The sequence below is a fragment of the Nothobranchius furzeri genome, chromosome 15 (genome assembly GCF_043380555.1).
Source record: "Nothobranchius furzeri strain GRZ-AD chromosome 15, NfurGRZ-RIMD1, whole genome shotgun sequence".
NCBI classification, from domain to species: Eukaryota; Metazoa; Chordata; class Actinopteri; order Cyprinodontiformes; family Nothobranchiidae; genus Nothobranchius; species Nothobranchius furzeri.
The window spans coordinates 3485940-3502790 of NC_091755.1; the positions used below are offsets into that span (position 1 = coordinate 3485940).

Here is a 16851-nt window from a genome sequence, read left to right on the forward strand (position 1 = left end):
AGGCTTATACTTAGCCACAACTACTTAAATATTTCACCGGAGTGGCTGGGTATAAGCGAAGGCTGAAACTAAATGTTGTACTGACCATTTTTCCACACAAGGAGCCTAAATGCCCTCGGAGAGAAAGTGAAACATGCAGTAAAAAGCGCCATAGACAAGAGACGCTGGAAGCTCTCCTGAGCAGACAACCCAGTCCTGCAGCTGCAGGTGTTATGTCGATATGTGTTCCCTCCTTGAGATCTGTTTCTTTTCCACTCAGCTGCAAGTTCGAACCATCCACTCACAACAAATATGTGTCCTGAAAATATATGTAACTCTCATATAAGCTCTTTTATTATTCATTCTTACATGCTACTCTTTTTATTATGGGACCATGTTATACTGTTAAAGGCCTCTCTGTGTTTCTCTCCTGCACAAGCTCTTAAAACAGCTGCAGGAACTCCAAAAGGGAGATGTTTCTGCTCATCTTATAATTACAAGTTCTTGTGACATGTTAGATCCTGCCTAACAAGGCAATATATATATATTTACCTTATAAGCTCATTTTATGCTATGGAAACTCACTCAGATACTCAAGGCCTCCACACAAAGATTAATAGCTGTGTATCTTTTCCTGCACCAGAGAAAGGAGTGTACACATTCCATCTCCACTCAGTGCCTCTCCGCACCGTGAATGTATCTTCTCCTGTCATAAATGTATCACGATGTTCCTGATACTTTCAAGGATGAATGTTCTAGACTGTCCGCTAACAAGGCTGTTATTTTCACCTGTCATAATCATTGACGTATGTACATGGCAAACTGCGTATGTAACATTCCTGTAATCTTCAATAAAAATCAGCCGTTTCAGCAGAACGGCGAGAGTCTGTCCGAAGCATCTGGCAAGAGCAGGTCGCGGGACTTGCTGCAGAACGGCTCTCCCCCTCTCGAGCGGCGAAACAGTGAATGGACTTCTGATCATTTGTCTCCTCGTTCTGTCAACTTTAAAGGTGTTTAACTCCATCTACTCCGTACCCGTGCTTGGTCTAACGGAAGAGAGACCAACAAATTTGGCGTCACGAACAGGATTTTTTCTTTTTGAAGAAAAAGGAGTTTTTTGGAGGACGATTCGACCCACTGACCCAGCGAACAGATCTTGGCACAAAAACACCGCGGTGGAAATAAGGTAAGCAGAGCCTATTATCTAAAATCTGCTCATTGGATTTATCCAAAACATTTGTGTCCAGAATCACAGTAGCTGTGGTCCTAAAATAATAGTTGGAGAAGAAAGTGGAGACAAGTGCAGAAAGAATAAGAGATTTTTTTGTAATGGTTTAATGGTGAAATGAAATGAGGATTTTTCTAATGGTTTAATGAGTAAATGAGAAAAGGAAATAGTACAGAAGAAGGGATGGTGACCCAGGGCTAATAGAATAGCCCTAAAGTTCCATTTTCCAGGTCGTGGCTGACCACACTATTTGCTGACGAGTGAATAGAATATATAACGAGGTTATATAATGCTTGGTTGGAGTCCATAGGTGTGGGAAGCCTAAAATTCTACAGGTCAAGGACCTGGTTTTATGTTAAGGGAAGGGGAGGCTAAAGAGAGCTCCCTGGATTTTAAGGTCAAGGACCTGGTTTTTGTGTTAAGGGAAGGGGAGGCTAAAGAGAGCTCCCTGGATTTTAAAGGTCAAGGGCCTTTTGCATGAGATGAGAAAAATGTTCTGAGGTAACTGTTTTTGCATAAGATGATAAATGTTTTTGACTGCTTCTGCGTGAAGAGAGCAGTGCTTTTGGCTGTTTCTGCGTAAATGAGCAATGTTTTTTGGCTGTTTCTGCATGAAATAAGCAATGTGGATATGAAACTGTATTTTTTGACACAAAACACACACTATAGTTAGAAAACACGCTGAATGAATGTCAAGTCTCAATCAGCTTTGTCGGTAAAACAGATGGAGCTGACTGATTAACTTGAATTACATAATAAAAGAGACAGAATAAACTCCAAATGAGAGTAAATAAGTCTCTTTAGGCTTAAGCAAACATATCATCTGCACTTACAGAGCAGATAGTAAGAATAAGTGTAAAAGCACATAGATTTTTCATATCACAACTAATAGAGATTAGTTGAATAAGCGGAAATCATCACACGCTCCGCAGTTAAAGATGGGTAATGAATGAATGAACTGTACTAACAAATTGTATGTGTAAGTGAGAGAAATACAGCGCGCCCTCGTGGATGCTCTAGGCAAGATTTCCTCACCTGAAACACAGGTTGAAGAAGGAAATACCACAGAGGTCATTGGTGCTGTCTCACTAATCAATACTGGTGAGCTAGAGCCCCCTATGGGCTAAACCCCTCGTCAGTCCAAATTGTCACCAAAAGTCAGCAACATACAACATACTAACAGAATGATGGAAAAAGAACATGTTTGTGAAACGGAGAATGATGGATGGGGGTCTGATGACATTCTGAGTACACGGGGAGAACAATTAGCTTGTATGGAGACTGTGATAAATTTGACAAACAGCCCGGCTGAAGCTACGAGAAATAAGGTTTTATTGAGAAAGTCAGCAGAAAAGGCGATGAAGGAAAAAGGAACAGATATTAACAGCAGAGGAAATTGGAGCAAGATTTGGGAAGTTAAAGCTGCAGAAGCGAGAGAAAAAGGACAGAAGGCTGCAGAGAATCTGAGGGGAGCTGGAATGCTGTCAAAGAAAAAAGCAAAAAGTGAGGTTGACGAGCAGGCAGCTCGTGTGAGTAAATACATGCAGTGGATAATGTTATGGAACACCGCCAGACCTAATATGAAGCGCGTAAAAAAGGAGCATCCACCTCCTTACTCTTCTACTGCTCCGACAGCTGGAATGTATCCATTAATTAAAGTTACAAGCGGTACATTGGACATTCAGCCTGAAGTCCCACTTGATAATGAGAGTGAGTGGTCAAGTGTAACTATGACCTCAGGATCAGACGTTAAAGTCAGTCCAACAGCCCCTGAGACACACAATTCTTATCTGAGAAGCAATGAAACATTAAACAGCATTCCGTCTGCGAGCAACCCAGCTGCGCCGTTCGAATTAAGAGCTAAACGTCAGGAAATAGATAACTCACAGAAACAGTTCACTACTCCCTACTTCAGTCAGGGCCTGGTTGCTCCTGATTACAACATGGGTATGAGCTCCCATGCTCCCCCTCCAGCGCCTTGGGCAAACTGCCCACCAGTGTGGCCTATAGCACCTGAACAAAAGCAAACACCAATTTTTTCATCCTCCCAGCTAAAAGGTGAAGAGCAGGAAGACCCTAATAAAAGTGTAGTGGTTAAAATGGTTCTGGTGGGACATGAATCATCTGATCCCCCTCCAGCAGCCAGTCAGGGTCATAAATCTCTCCCAGAGGAAGAATGGCAAGAGCCGCCCAATAAGGAAGAGTTTGGGGGAGAAGGGGATCAGCTTTCCCTCCCTCCATCCCCAGAGCCAGAAAGAAGACACACTAGGTCCATGGGACCACCCACTTACCAATTACCCCTGGTGCAGAATAAACCCAACGCCCAGAAAGTCTATCAGCCGTATTCCCTTGGGGACATACAGGCTTTAATAGATAAATTACCAGACATACAGGAGGGCGGAAACACTTGGCTTTCAGACTTTGACACCCTCACTGCTGGACAGGATCTTGCATTGGGAGACTTCAGAGCGGCAATCACTAGATGCACGTCACGCTCACAGGCGGAGGCCTTAGAAAAGGATGCTGGCACAACTCGTGATCCTAATTCTGTACCTCTCGGTAGAGTGATAGCCCAATTAGGCCCAGCTGTCAGAAAGATGTTTCCACTGAAAGATAGCAGCTCAATGTGCAAATTTAAATGGGATGCTAAACAAAACCCTTCAATTTACCTGAACCAAGCCATTGACACCTGGGTGGCCCAAACTGGCCAACACCCATCCAAACGGGGCACGAGCAGCATGTGGTTTAAAAATGCAGTCCTGAAAGGAGTCCCTGATTCGGTGACTCAGAAGATGGAAGATAACCCTGATTTGCAAGATTGTGATTTTAGCAAATGGAAAAAACATCTTATTTTTAACCTTAATAAAATGCAGGTGAAGGAAGAAAAAGACTCTGATAACTTAGAAGATTTACAAAAACAATTGCTCAGGGTCCAATTACAAGCTGCAAAAAAGACTTTAGGTGAAAAGGGGGACAAGGTTAAGAAACAAATGGTTGCGTCCACAGCCACACCCCCACCACAGCAGACACTTCCTGATCAGGTTTCACCTATAGCTTGGCAGCCGCAGCCACCATATTCAGGGCAGCCACAGCCACAGCCACAGCCACAATATTCAGGCCCATATGTAAACACACCCAACCCATATGCTGCCCAGCGACCACCTTTTGCTGGTCGAACCAGAGGCGGTTTCAGGGGAAGGGGACAGTGGAGGCCAGTAGGCAGCAAAGGGGGACCACGTGCACAAGACATTTGCTTTAACTGTGGTCAACCTGGACATTGGTACAGGAACTGCCCCTTGCCATACAGCCCACAGAAGGAAGGTCGAGGCAGAGGCACCTTTTCAGGACAAGGAGGGCCTACCGGACCCCACACCCAGATGCCAATGATGGGCTGGGAACAGTGGGAGGGTGGTCCAAGACAATAGGACGCCCCACAGAGAAACTCCGACGGTCAGGGAGCCACGGCAGACCCCCTGCTGTCAATAACTGTAGATGGACAACATCAACCATTTCTGGTTGACACTGGTGCCACCTGCTCCACCATGCAAACTGTACCGCCCTCTAAGACATCTACGCGCACTATCTCAGTTACGGGCTTCTCTGGGGAACAACAAACTCTGCCTTTCTCCCTGCCACTCCCAACTACGGTGGGAAACCAGACAGTACTTCACAGCTTCGTCTGTTCACCAACAGTTCCAGTCAACTTACTAGGAAGAGACCTCCTCATCAAATTAGGAGCCACCATTTTGTGTGGTCCTACGGGACTTACTGTCACTCTGCCAGAAGGGACTATTTTGCCCTGCACCGGAGAAGCCAGTGATGGCATGTACTTGGCCCAAAAACTGCCTGACATATCAGACTGTGCTGAGATTTATTGGGCTCTGTTGGACACTGAAACCAAGGACACTCCTGGCTTAATGACTCTGTACCAGCAGTGGAAACCCTGGCTGACTCAGGTCCATCCTTATGTTTCTCCCCCTGACCCTCCTCACCTAACATTATTCTATGACAGACATGATTCAGTTTGGTACAAAGAGGCCTTCCAAAATCATTTAGAGGGACAGCAATGGTGTGTACAAACAACAGATATTTATGCTGCACCAGAAGGTGTGGCTGCTGCAGCCAACCTAACCCAGGAACAATTGGCATGGTACATGATGGGAGATGAGGCAGTCCCTCATGTCTCTCTTGCTTTACATCCAGCCCATCAGGCAAAAGAACTAGGAGGAATGGTTAAACGTTCCCTGGCAACCACTGATTGGCGTTCAACTCCTCTTCCACAGGTGTCTTATTCAGAATCAACTCAGACATTTAAAATCACTGCGGCTTGTAGTAATTCGACACATTTACAACAGGAAACAATTAGTAGATCTCATGGCCGTGAACGAACCGATCACCCTGATGCTCTGATAATGTTAGACTTGCTTCCCACCTCCCTGTGGTCAACAGGCCCCACTGATGTTGGGTTGGTGTCCATCCCACCTGTGACCTTTCACCTAAAAGATCATGCTCCTCTGTGGGTTCCACAATACCCACACAAACCGTATGCTGAAGAGGGGATAGCAGACACCATCAATGGCCTATTGCAGGCAGGGGTGTTGGAGCCATCCATGTCAGAATGGAATACCCCGATTTTACCTGTAGAAAAGAAAAATACTGGTAAATATCGAATGGTTCATGACCTGCGTCGTATAAACGCCCTACTTAACACAGATTCACTTCCCGTCCCTAACCCATATGTGGCTCTGACAAACATACCACCTTCACATGCATGGTTTACCTGCATAGATTTGGCAAATGCATTCTTTTGTCTTCCACTTCATGAGTCTCTGAGGGACATTTTCTCTTTCACATTCAGAGGGCAGCAGTTCAGATACACGCGTTTGCCACAAGGGTTCACCCTGTCACCTGGTTTGTTCAACCAATGTTTGCGACAGCTCCTAGACACATGCCCCCTACCTGATGACTGTTTTGATGTACATAAGTGTCATGCTAGATAACATGGAAAAAAGACACCCACCTTGCACACAGCATGTAGCAGGCCTTGCTAAAATTTTACAAAAAACAGCACATATTGTAATGGGCTATCCTCTGAAAGTACTAACAACACACAGTGTAGTGGCTTACATTACATCACAAGCTTTCACCATGACCCCACTAAGACAAAGAAAAATCAGTAAGATCCTAGAGGCCCCACACATCACCTACACACATGAAGGGATAAACATGGCAGACCACATGGGTAATGGGGAGCCTCATTCGTGCGAACAAAGAACAGCAATAGAAGAAAAAGTCAGACCAGATTTAAGTGCAACCCCACTAGAAAATCCTGATAAGAACTGGTTCACAGATGGCTGTTGCTACAGAGATGACAATGATGGATTAAAAGCTGCATGGGCAGTAGTAGAGCAACTCCCTACAGGCGAGTGGTTCACTGCAGGAGCAGAAAAGCTGAAAGGACAACAGTCAGCACAGAGAGCAGAAGTGTTAGCTATTATTGCCGCTCTCAAAATGAGCACAGGGAAAAGAGTAAATATTTACAGTGACTCAGCTTATGCTGTAGGAGCCGTGCATGTTGAATTGAAACAGTGGTTGAGAGCTGGCTTTGTGACTGCTGGGGTCAAACCCATAAGACATGAGTCTGAGATGAGGGAACTAGCAGAAGCTTTATTCCTTCCAGCAGAAGTGGCAGTGATAAAATGCAAAGGACATAGTCAGGGCTCTGACTTTGTATCTAAGGGAAATCAGGAGGCAGATAGAGCTGCCAAGATAACAGCTGAATATCTTCCTGTATATAACCTGGTGGTTGAAACAGCAACTGTTGAAAAAAGCATTGATCCTAGAATATCCATCACAAAAGAAACACTGAAAGACATGCAAGATCAGGCTTCAACACAGGAAAAAACTTTATGGTTGGCAAGAGGCGCCACTAACACAGATGTTTGGAGAAGTCCAGATGGTAGACCCATACTACCACCTGGCATCAGGCAAACTGCAATGGAAGAAGCACATGGTGTTGGACATGTTGGTGTAGCACAGATGATGAGAAATTTGTCCCCCTGGTGGCATCCATACCTAACAGACATGGCCAGATATTTGGTTAAAACTTGTACAGAGTGTACTCAGTTTGGCATTAAACCTACCCTGAAACCAATCCAAGGTCAATTTCCAATACCAACATGCCCTGGAAAAGAGATAATCATAGATTTCACAGATATGATTGACAGGGTAAAAGGCTACAGGTATCTCCTAGTGTGTGTAGATGCCTACACTGGATGGCCGGAGGCTTGGCCTGCGAAAAAAGAAGACAGCAAAACAGTCATCAAATGTCTGATCAATCATTACATTCCCCAACACGGGTTCCCGGAAAAGATCAGATCGGACAATGGGACACATTTTAAGAACAAAGATCTACAAGAGGTTGAAACCATGCTGGGACTGAAACACAAGTTTGGTTCAGTGTATCATCCTCAATCCCAGGGAAAGGTGGAAAGGATGAATCAAACGCTAAAGGTCAAATTGGCTAAAATCTGTGCACAGACCAAATTAACTTGGTTAGATGCTTTGCCCCTTGCTTTGATGTCCACACGGAGCTCAGTTAACAAAACCACAAGGTTTACTCCCTTTGAACTACAGACTGGACGGCCGTTTCCAGGACCCGCCACAAAACTACCTCTGACTGCTGACTTGACTGACTCCCTCGACTCAAGGTCATATTATAACCTGTTGCATAGTCTTGTCTCTCAGTTCTCGTTACAGGTTAAGGCTGATCGTACCACCACAGATGCCCCATCACCACAACCTGGGACAGACTGGGTCCTGCTGAAGGTCACCAAAAGGAAGTGGACGGAACCAAGGTGGACCGGACCCTACAGGATCACAGAGAGGACGTCACACGCTGTCCGGCTGGACGGCAAAGGAGACTCCTGGTACCATTGGACCCAGTGTGCTGCTGCGGAGGAGCCACACCGCACCCTGACTGAGGTCCGAGAGAACCTGTCCCAGAGGGAGGAGCCTAACCTGGAAGAGAAGCAGCCGACATCTGCCTGACCAGAAAAATACCCAAGGACCAGGACGAGAAGCAGCTGACTTCTGCCTGACCGAAAAAAAAAAAAAAACACAAACACAACAAGGGACCTAAAAACCAGGAAGAGAAGTAGCTGGCTACAGTAGCGTGCCAAGCTACCAATTCTGCGGGACGAGGTAGCGTGCCAAGCTACCACCACATCCTGCAGGACGAGAATCTTGATATCATCACCCCCTGCAGCTGCCTGGAGCCAGTGAAGGGACCTCAACAGGGGGAAGAAGTAACCACCCTATGAACATTCTACAAGGGTTCTATTTAACACCCTCATTTATTTTACAAGGGTTATATTTAACACCCTTCATTTATTTTATCTGGGTTCTATTTCACACCCTCATCTATTTTACAAGGGTAATATTTTACACCCTCTACTCATTTTATATTATTATTCATTTACCTGTTTAAGTATTAGATATATGTTTCTACAATCTTTATGTACATTCTGATTACTCATTTGTCCTGGCCAGAAGAAGATTCTGAGGGTAACATAACTCAACAAGAATCCTTTACAATAGTCTGGTATCCAAGTAAGCTGAACCGGTTGGCATACAGGGACAGCAGGTTGGGGTTTAGGAACGACAGATACTTTCGCGATTTCTCCAATTTAGAAGATTTGTTAACAATAGCAATTTTAGCTTATAGCGCGTTCTCTGGTACTGATTACAGCAGCTATAACCCATACAATTTCTTAAATTAACACCGGTATAAGCCTAATTATGTCTTGGCCATTCCCTCCTATTCTCACGTGCAGGCAGCGTCTCCTGATCCTACTTCTCACTGTTATCCTGCTATGTATCCCATTGGCTATTTTGTTCCTCTGTAATGACTTCCCCTTGCCACCCTCACACCCTACATCCACTAAGAATACCCCGCTAACACCAACAGCCCATACCCCACCTATTGACCGACACAAACGATCCCTACCTCTCCCATCCCCCTCACCTCTGTGTAACTCTGATTTTCTCTATTTAACCCAAGCAATCACTCTGTGTATTCCATTATCCACAGCCACCACGGTTACACTCCCCTACGATGTTTTGCCCTCGAACCCTGCCCATGGTCGTTACACGCCATCTGATCTGAAAGAGCATGTTTGGTACTTAACGTGGGGATCTTATTCTCAATGGAAGTGGAGCAGTCTTGTTGCTGAAACAGGCGATGATTGGTCATCCTACTCCAAAGGAGTAGCTACAACTTGGCGTACCAGAATCAAATTGATAAAACAAGGCGGATCCAAAACAGGCCCTTTGACTTTCATAATTAGCCCAATAAACTCTCTCGGATGTACCCTATTTGTACTCGCTCCCTGGATTAGTGGAAGGTACTACTGGACAGTGCACCTTTGTGTCCGTAATATTACTTCACCTACCTCTACGGTCTTTGATATTGTCGGGCTAAGTAAATCTCACCCCGCTCCTGTGTTAACTGACATGGATAAAGTAAATAAACCCTCACCAGCGATAACTATTGACACTAAAAGCCCTTCTGTTGATGAGACATTTCAGACGGTTACCGGCATTTCCGCCAGCACTAACAATTGGTTACTCCTGGCTGAACAAGCAGCTAATGCCTCAGATCAAGATTGTCTTGTTTGCCTTTCAGCTCGCCCTACTCTCCGTATTGTACCACCGCCGATCCCTCCAAAATGTTTCCTCCATTTGATGAACGGGACTTCCCTAAATTCTAATTGTACTAAGTTTGGACAAATCTTTCCTAAGCAAAAACCAGGTGATGACATTGGTACACCCTTCTTTTCAAACATTGTGGCCCCTAATAACTTCAGTTGTATTCATCTAATTGGACGAGGCGGTCCTTTTCTAGGAAATGTCACCACAAATTGGTGCGTTAATACAACCGTGTCAGTTTCATCACAATTCAAACCCAAAAAGCGTGCCAATCTATGGTGGTGGTGTGGTGCTCCACAACTCTATAATGGTTTTCCCAGGAAATCTTCAGGTTTGTGTGCCCTTATTACTTTACTGTTACCTGTCACTGTAACTCCCGTAACACTTCGTGATACACCTATTTCCAGCTCTCACTCTAACACCCGACGAAAGCGATCTGTACCAGCTTTACCTGCATTTCACAATCCCACTTATATAGATGCCATTGGTGTCCCCAGAGGCGTTCCCGACGAATACAAATTAGTTGACCAAATAGCCGCCGGATGGGAATCTATTTTTGTCTGGATAACTCCCAATAAAAATGTTGATCGCATTAACTACATCCATTTCAATGTTCAACTCTTAAGTAACTACACTCGTACTGCACTTGAGGCAGTTCACCAACAACTATCGGCTACTTCCTTGATGGCGTTCCAAAACAGAATTGCTGTAGACATGCTGTTAGCTGAAAAAGGGGGGCGTGTGTGCCATGTTTTCCCACGATTGCTGTGTTTACATACCCAACAATACGGCCTCGGACGGTAGCTTAACTAAGGCCTTAGACGGCCTCCGCTCTTTGACAGAAAAAATGAAATCCCACTCTGGTGTAGACACCTCCATGTGGGACTCTTTGCTTGATGTATTTGGTAAATACAAATCGCTCGTTTCCTCCGTCCTGGTGTCCATGTCTGTCTTCGCTGCCATTCTTGTCACTTGCGGTTGTTGCTGTATCCCCTGTCTTAGGCAACTAGTCCAGAGATTGATTACCATTGCCATCTCTCCTCCACCTGCTGACCCAATTATCCAGATGCCCTTGTTACTAGCCAATCCTAACATCTATTTGGGAGGGGAACCATCTGATGAAAGTGATGACTCTCATGATGAAGAAGATGTTGTTAGAGTGTGAGAATATTGAGTGATTTCTGTAACAATCCCTTAAACTGTTTATTTCTATGAGTTTTTTGTTTTTATTGTTTTTATTCCTTTTGATCATTGATGTCCTAGGCATGCCCACTCTGTGCCAAATGGTGTTCGCCTCAAAATGAGGGGACATGGGGGAATTTTCCCTATTTGACGTACATAATTATGGTTTTTCGCCCTCATACGGGTGTGCATGCGATCCATACATGTTGTGACATGTTCAGTTGAAAGTATAATCATGTTTTTGTATTAGTTTACTCCTAGAGATATGAGAAAATGTAATCTGATTGATTGTTTGTATTGGTGTTTTTAAACTCTGCTTATTATATTCTTTTTGATGGAATTTGGGTTGTTGTTGTTTTGATTTCCTACATCTTTGTTGAACTCTTAAAAGAGTTCAAAAGGGGGATTGAAAATATATGTAACTCTCATATAAGCTCTTTTATTATTCATTCTTACATGCTACTCTTTTTATTATGGAACCATGTTATACTGTTAAAGGCCTCTCTGTGTTTCTCTCCTGCACAAGCTCTTAAAACAGCTGCAGGAACTCCAAAAGGGAGATGTTTCTGCTCATCTTATAATTACAAGTTCTTGTGACATGTTAGATCCTGCCTAACAAGGCAATATATATATATTTACCTTATAAGCTCATTTTATGCTATGGAAACTCACTCAGATACTCAAGGCCTCCACACAAAGATTAATAGCTGTGTATCTTTTCCTGCACCAGAGAAAGGAGTGTACACATTCCATCTCCACTCAGTGCCTCTCCGCACCGTGAATGTATCTTCTCCTGTCATAAATGTATCACGATGTTCCTGATACTTTCAAGGATGAATGTTCTAGACTGTCCGCTAACAAGGCTGTTATTTTCACCTGTCATAATCATTGACGTATGTACATGGCAAACTGCGTATGTAACATTCCTGTAATCTTCAATAAAAATCAGCCGTTTCAGCAGAACGGCGAGAGTCTGTCCGAAGCATCTGGCAAGAGCAGGTCGCGGGACTTGCTGCAGAACGGCTCTCCCCCTCTCGAGCGGCGAAACAGTGAATGGACTTCTGATCATTTGTCTCCTCGTTCTGTCAACTTTAAAGGTGTTTAACTCCATCTACTCCGTACCCGTGCTTGGTCTAACGGAAGAGAGACCAACAGTCCTAACCCTTACCCCAACCCGTACCCTAACCATAACCCTAAAACAAACTAAAACAAGCTACACAGAGTACCGTCATAAATTATAATTATGCAAAACATAAATTTTTGGTGACAGGATGGTTATGGTTAGGGTACGGGTGAGGGTTATTTTTTGTAAGTGGATCATTACCACTCGCAGCCAGGTGGAAAAGAAATTGATCTTGAGGGGGGAACACATATCGATGTAGCACCGCTACTGTCACTTTGAGCGAACCATTGGACACACCACTTGCCACAGATGAAGCTGATAATTCACCTATACCGTCAGTAAAACAAGCAGTAAGTGTATCAATACAGTGCTCTCAAAAATTTTACGATGCTGCCAGTAAGACAGATTCAGACATGTCAAGATGCAGGCACAGTGGCCAGCTGATGTGCGGCAAGTTGTTACCGTGGAACACACACAGAGAAAAGTGAGTTGGATCAGTTTGGCCACAAGATAGCTTACCTTTAACTTCTGCTGACAAAAATGTGAGCTCTTGACAACAAACACTCTCCCTCTCGGTTACCATGGAGACGCATTTGCTGCACACGCACCACCGGTTTTGTCCTGCATAGGGATGGGTACCGAATTCGGTACTCTTTAAGGTACCGACCGAATTCCATAGTACCGACCGAGCACCGATTCACGTCATTTCAAACGGTGCCTCGTTTCGGTACCCGTCCATCCTAACGAGAACTTGCCAAGACAGCTGCGCATGCGCAGTAGCGTTTTGTCGTCGCTTGCTGTGAACCAGTTGTAAACAGAGCAGCATGGTAGAGAGAACGCAGACTAAAGCTTGGGTCCAGTTCACTAAATGTGATGGGTAACTGGATGATGAAACCAGCGACAACTATCTAAGTGAGACATCCTCATCTTAATCTGCTCCAGTAGGTAAATATAATTAGCTTGATATATTAGCTTCCGTTTCGCTAATGGTGCGTTCGCTTTCTCCTCGGAACTCCGAATTTCCGACTAGAACAACATGAACGCGCTCTAAAGTTGGGCTTCACTTTACTAAATGTGACGGGTGAAGACGAAACCAGTGACGATCTAAGTGTGAGGCATCGTTTTAATCTGCTCCAGCAGCTAAATAAACTGTTTAAGATATTGTTAGCTTGATATGTTAGCTTCCATTGCCACCATTGTTGTCAGCTAATGGTGCGTTCGCTTTCTCCTTGGAAATTCTAACTTCCCAGTAGGAAAAATCAAATGAAAAAGGACGGCAAAAGGAATGAAGATACACGGTAAATTTAGTTCACAGTAAAGATGTTTGCTTCAGTTTAATTATCAGCTTATAAAACTACAAGGACAATGTTAAAATACAAACAGTTATATGTTATTTATCGTGATATTTATCAAATATTGTTATATATTGAGAAAAATATGTATTTAATTATAAAAGAGAATTAAAATAATAAACACTCAAAAGTATCGAAAATTGGTACCGTTAAGTACCGGTATCGATTCGTAGGTACCGGTAATTAGTACCGGATCGATTCAAATGCCAAAGGTACCCATCCCTAGTCCTGCACTCACTTCATCCTGCCCTTCTTGCTCTTCATTTTGCAGCTCATTTTGTGAAACATGGTCAGTGATGTCCTCATTAATGTTTCACTCTGGTTCAAATTGAAAAGGCTGAACAGATGACATGTTGATGGCGCTGAACAGTCCCTACAGGATCCCAAAGCTGCAACCAAAGTACAACTAAATGACGTCACTACCCAGAGTGCATTGCGACACAAATGATGGTGACCTACAAGTTAAACTATTTTTACAATTTTTATAAAAACTAAGAGATCAAGAAGGTTTTTTACACCATTTTAATATAGCTAATACTAACATTTGTCTTTAAAGAACCACAAGTTTTTGTAACCTGGGTTCCTTTTAAGAACAGGGACATTTCAAAGAAGCAAAGATTTACAGGAACCTCAACTCGAGTCAGAAAATTGCCCTGCCTTCTTTCCATTAGCATGTATGGTACGAAATATCGTTTTAATTGTTTGCTCTGACATGGTCATTAGTGCCAACACTGTGGGTGTGACGAGTGGAGACTCAGTTTGAACCTGGTTGGTTTTCATGTTCTCGAACATTCTTGAGCTTCTTGTCTTTTTCCATGACAAGTGAGTTGCTACGATTCTTCTTTCTAGCATACTGGCCATTTCAAACTGTTTTCTTTTTGAAGGCTGGCTGGATCCAGTTTAAAATTGCCACATTTCCTCCCTAGTTTTAACATGATGCTAGATATCTTTGGTGTGTTCTTACTGTATTTAGTTTCTAATTCCATTATTGGTTCTTTTTAAAACACAGGAAAGGATTTTCTTTACCTTGCTGACGTACGTTTCGTTTGCCGACTGCAAAACATCCACAGGCAGTCAGCAAACGAAACGTACGTCAGCAAGGTAAAGAAAAACCTTTCCTGTGTTTTAAAAAGAACCAATAATGGAATGATGCTAGCTAACCGCTACATCGATATGTATGATGTGTATGGGGCAGGTGGAAATTATGTAGGGTGCAGTGGTAACATTTCACATATGCTTGTGTACGTAACATGCAGACGGGAGAGGAGCAGCAGAATTAATGAAGGACAGAGTTTTACAATGACACCTTTTTTGATTTTATACAAAACTTCAAGAATTGGACATTATTAGAATTACATTTATACATAATTAGTAGAAATTTTCAAGTTAGTTTAGTGACAGATAAGCACTGTATTCTACATATTGTTTCAGACTCCAGGGTGTTCGTATATTTGGACTTCTGCTGTTAAATAACTTTGGCTCTCTTTATTTTTGAGAGAGCAATGGCGGTGCTCTTGATGAATTTAAAGATTGCGGCGTCCTGACCAATCACAAGCTCGTGCTCTGTCTTGATGGATGTTTAGAAAAGTTTGCTCAACCCTGTCCATCCTTGCATAGCCATCGGGAAACCCTCGCAGCAACTTAAAATTAAAGTTAAAGTCCCATTAGTTGTCACACACACTGATGTGTGTGCGAAATTTGTTCTCCGCATTTGACCCATCCCCTGGAGAAGCGGTGAGCTGCAGACACAGCCGCGCAACGGTAACCATTTGGTGGTTTAACCCCCCAATCCAACCCCTTAATGCTGAGTGTCAAGCAGGGAGGCATTGGGTCCCATTTTCCTAAGTCTTTGGTATGACCCGACCAGGAATTGAACCCTGATCTCCCAGTCTCAGGGTGGACACCCTACCACTAGGCCACTGAGATAGCGTTGCATTTATCTGAACTCACGCAGATGAAGATGCCATCAGATAGTTTACTGTACGTTTCCAGTTAATGCAATATTCCAAAAAGCAATCGACAGTTTTTTTACACAATTAAACATAAAGTGTAAGAAACTGCAACTGAAACGGGCAGCCTTTAATGTCATTTGTTTTGTTTGTTGAGCTCATCAGGTATGTTAAATATCCATCTGTTATGGCTTACTTATCCAAGGTCGGGTCGCGGGGGCAGCAGCCAAAGAAGTGAAGCCCAGACTTTTCTCTCCCCAGCTACTTGGGCCAGCTTCTATGGGGGAATCCCAAGGCATTCCCTGGCCAGATGAGAAACCTAGTTCCTCCAGCGTGTCCTGGGTCTACCTTTAGGTCTCCTCCCGGTTGGACGTGCCTGAAAAACCTCACCAGGGAGGCGTCCAGGAGGCATCCTGACCAGATGTCCGAGCCAACTCAACCAGTTCCTCTCCATGTGGAGGAGCAGCAGGTCTACTCCGAGCCCCTCCCGGATGACCGAGCTTCTCACCCTATTACTAAGGAAGAGCCCAGACACCCTACGGAGAAAACTCATTTTGGCCGCTTGTATCTGCGATCTCGTTCTTTCGGTCATTACCCAAAGCTCATGACCATAGGTGAGGGTAGGAACATAGATCAACCGGTAAATCGAGAGCTTCTCCTTCTGACTCAGCTCTCTCTTCACCACGACAGACCGGTCCGGTACAACGCCTGCATCACTGCAAACGCAACACCAATCCGCCTATCGATCTCACGCTCCAGTTTTCCCTCACTCGTGAACAACAGCCTGAGATACTTAAAACTCCTCCACTTGGGGCAGGACTTCATTTCTGTCCTGGAGTAGGCATTCTACCCTTTTCCCACTTCTCGGATTCAGAGGAACTGATTCTCATCCCAGCTGCTTCACACTCGGCCGCGAACCGCTCCAGTGATGGGTGGGGATCAGGTTCTGAAGAAGCCAACAGGACCACATCATCTGCGAAAATCAGAGGCCTGATCCTTTTTCATTTGTCTAATATATGCTTATTTATTTAATCATTAACTGTCCCTACAAAAATCTCCTCATTTGTTCATGAGTGAGAGGACTGGGGAGTCTCTAATGGTGTTTGATTTGTGTTTCTGTTGACAGAGAGTTAGTTCAATTCCAAAGATGTCCTCCTTCAAAAAATCACCCGCTCAGTGCAGAAGTCTCTGAGGTCCTGATGGCTGCTCATACGGAGTTTGGTTCTGTTGGAGGTTTCTTCCTGTTAAAAAGGATTTTTCCTCTCCACATTGCAAAATGCTTGTTTAGTATGGTGATTGCTGTAAAGACGCTGACACTAGTCAGTGTCT

The 16851-nt window shown here is 44.0% G+C and overlaps 1 protein-coding gene across 1 annotated transcript in view; it reads right to left on the bottom strand.

Moving 5' to 3' along the window:
- Positions 1 to 14053, bottom strand: part of LOC139063366 (uncharacterized) — a 33567-nt gene extending 19514 nt beyond the window's left edge. Inside the window, exon 1 of the mRNA XM_070545090.1 lies at positions 12741 to 14053. Coding sequence (XP_070401191.1) covers positions 12741 to 12804 — 64 coding nt within the window. The 5' untranslated portion in view covers positions 12805 to 14053. The remainder of the gene's footprint in view (positions 1 to 12740) is intronic.
- Between the last annotated feature and the right edge of the window lie 2798 nt (positions 14054 to 16851).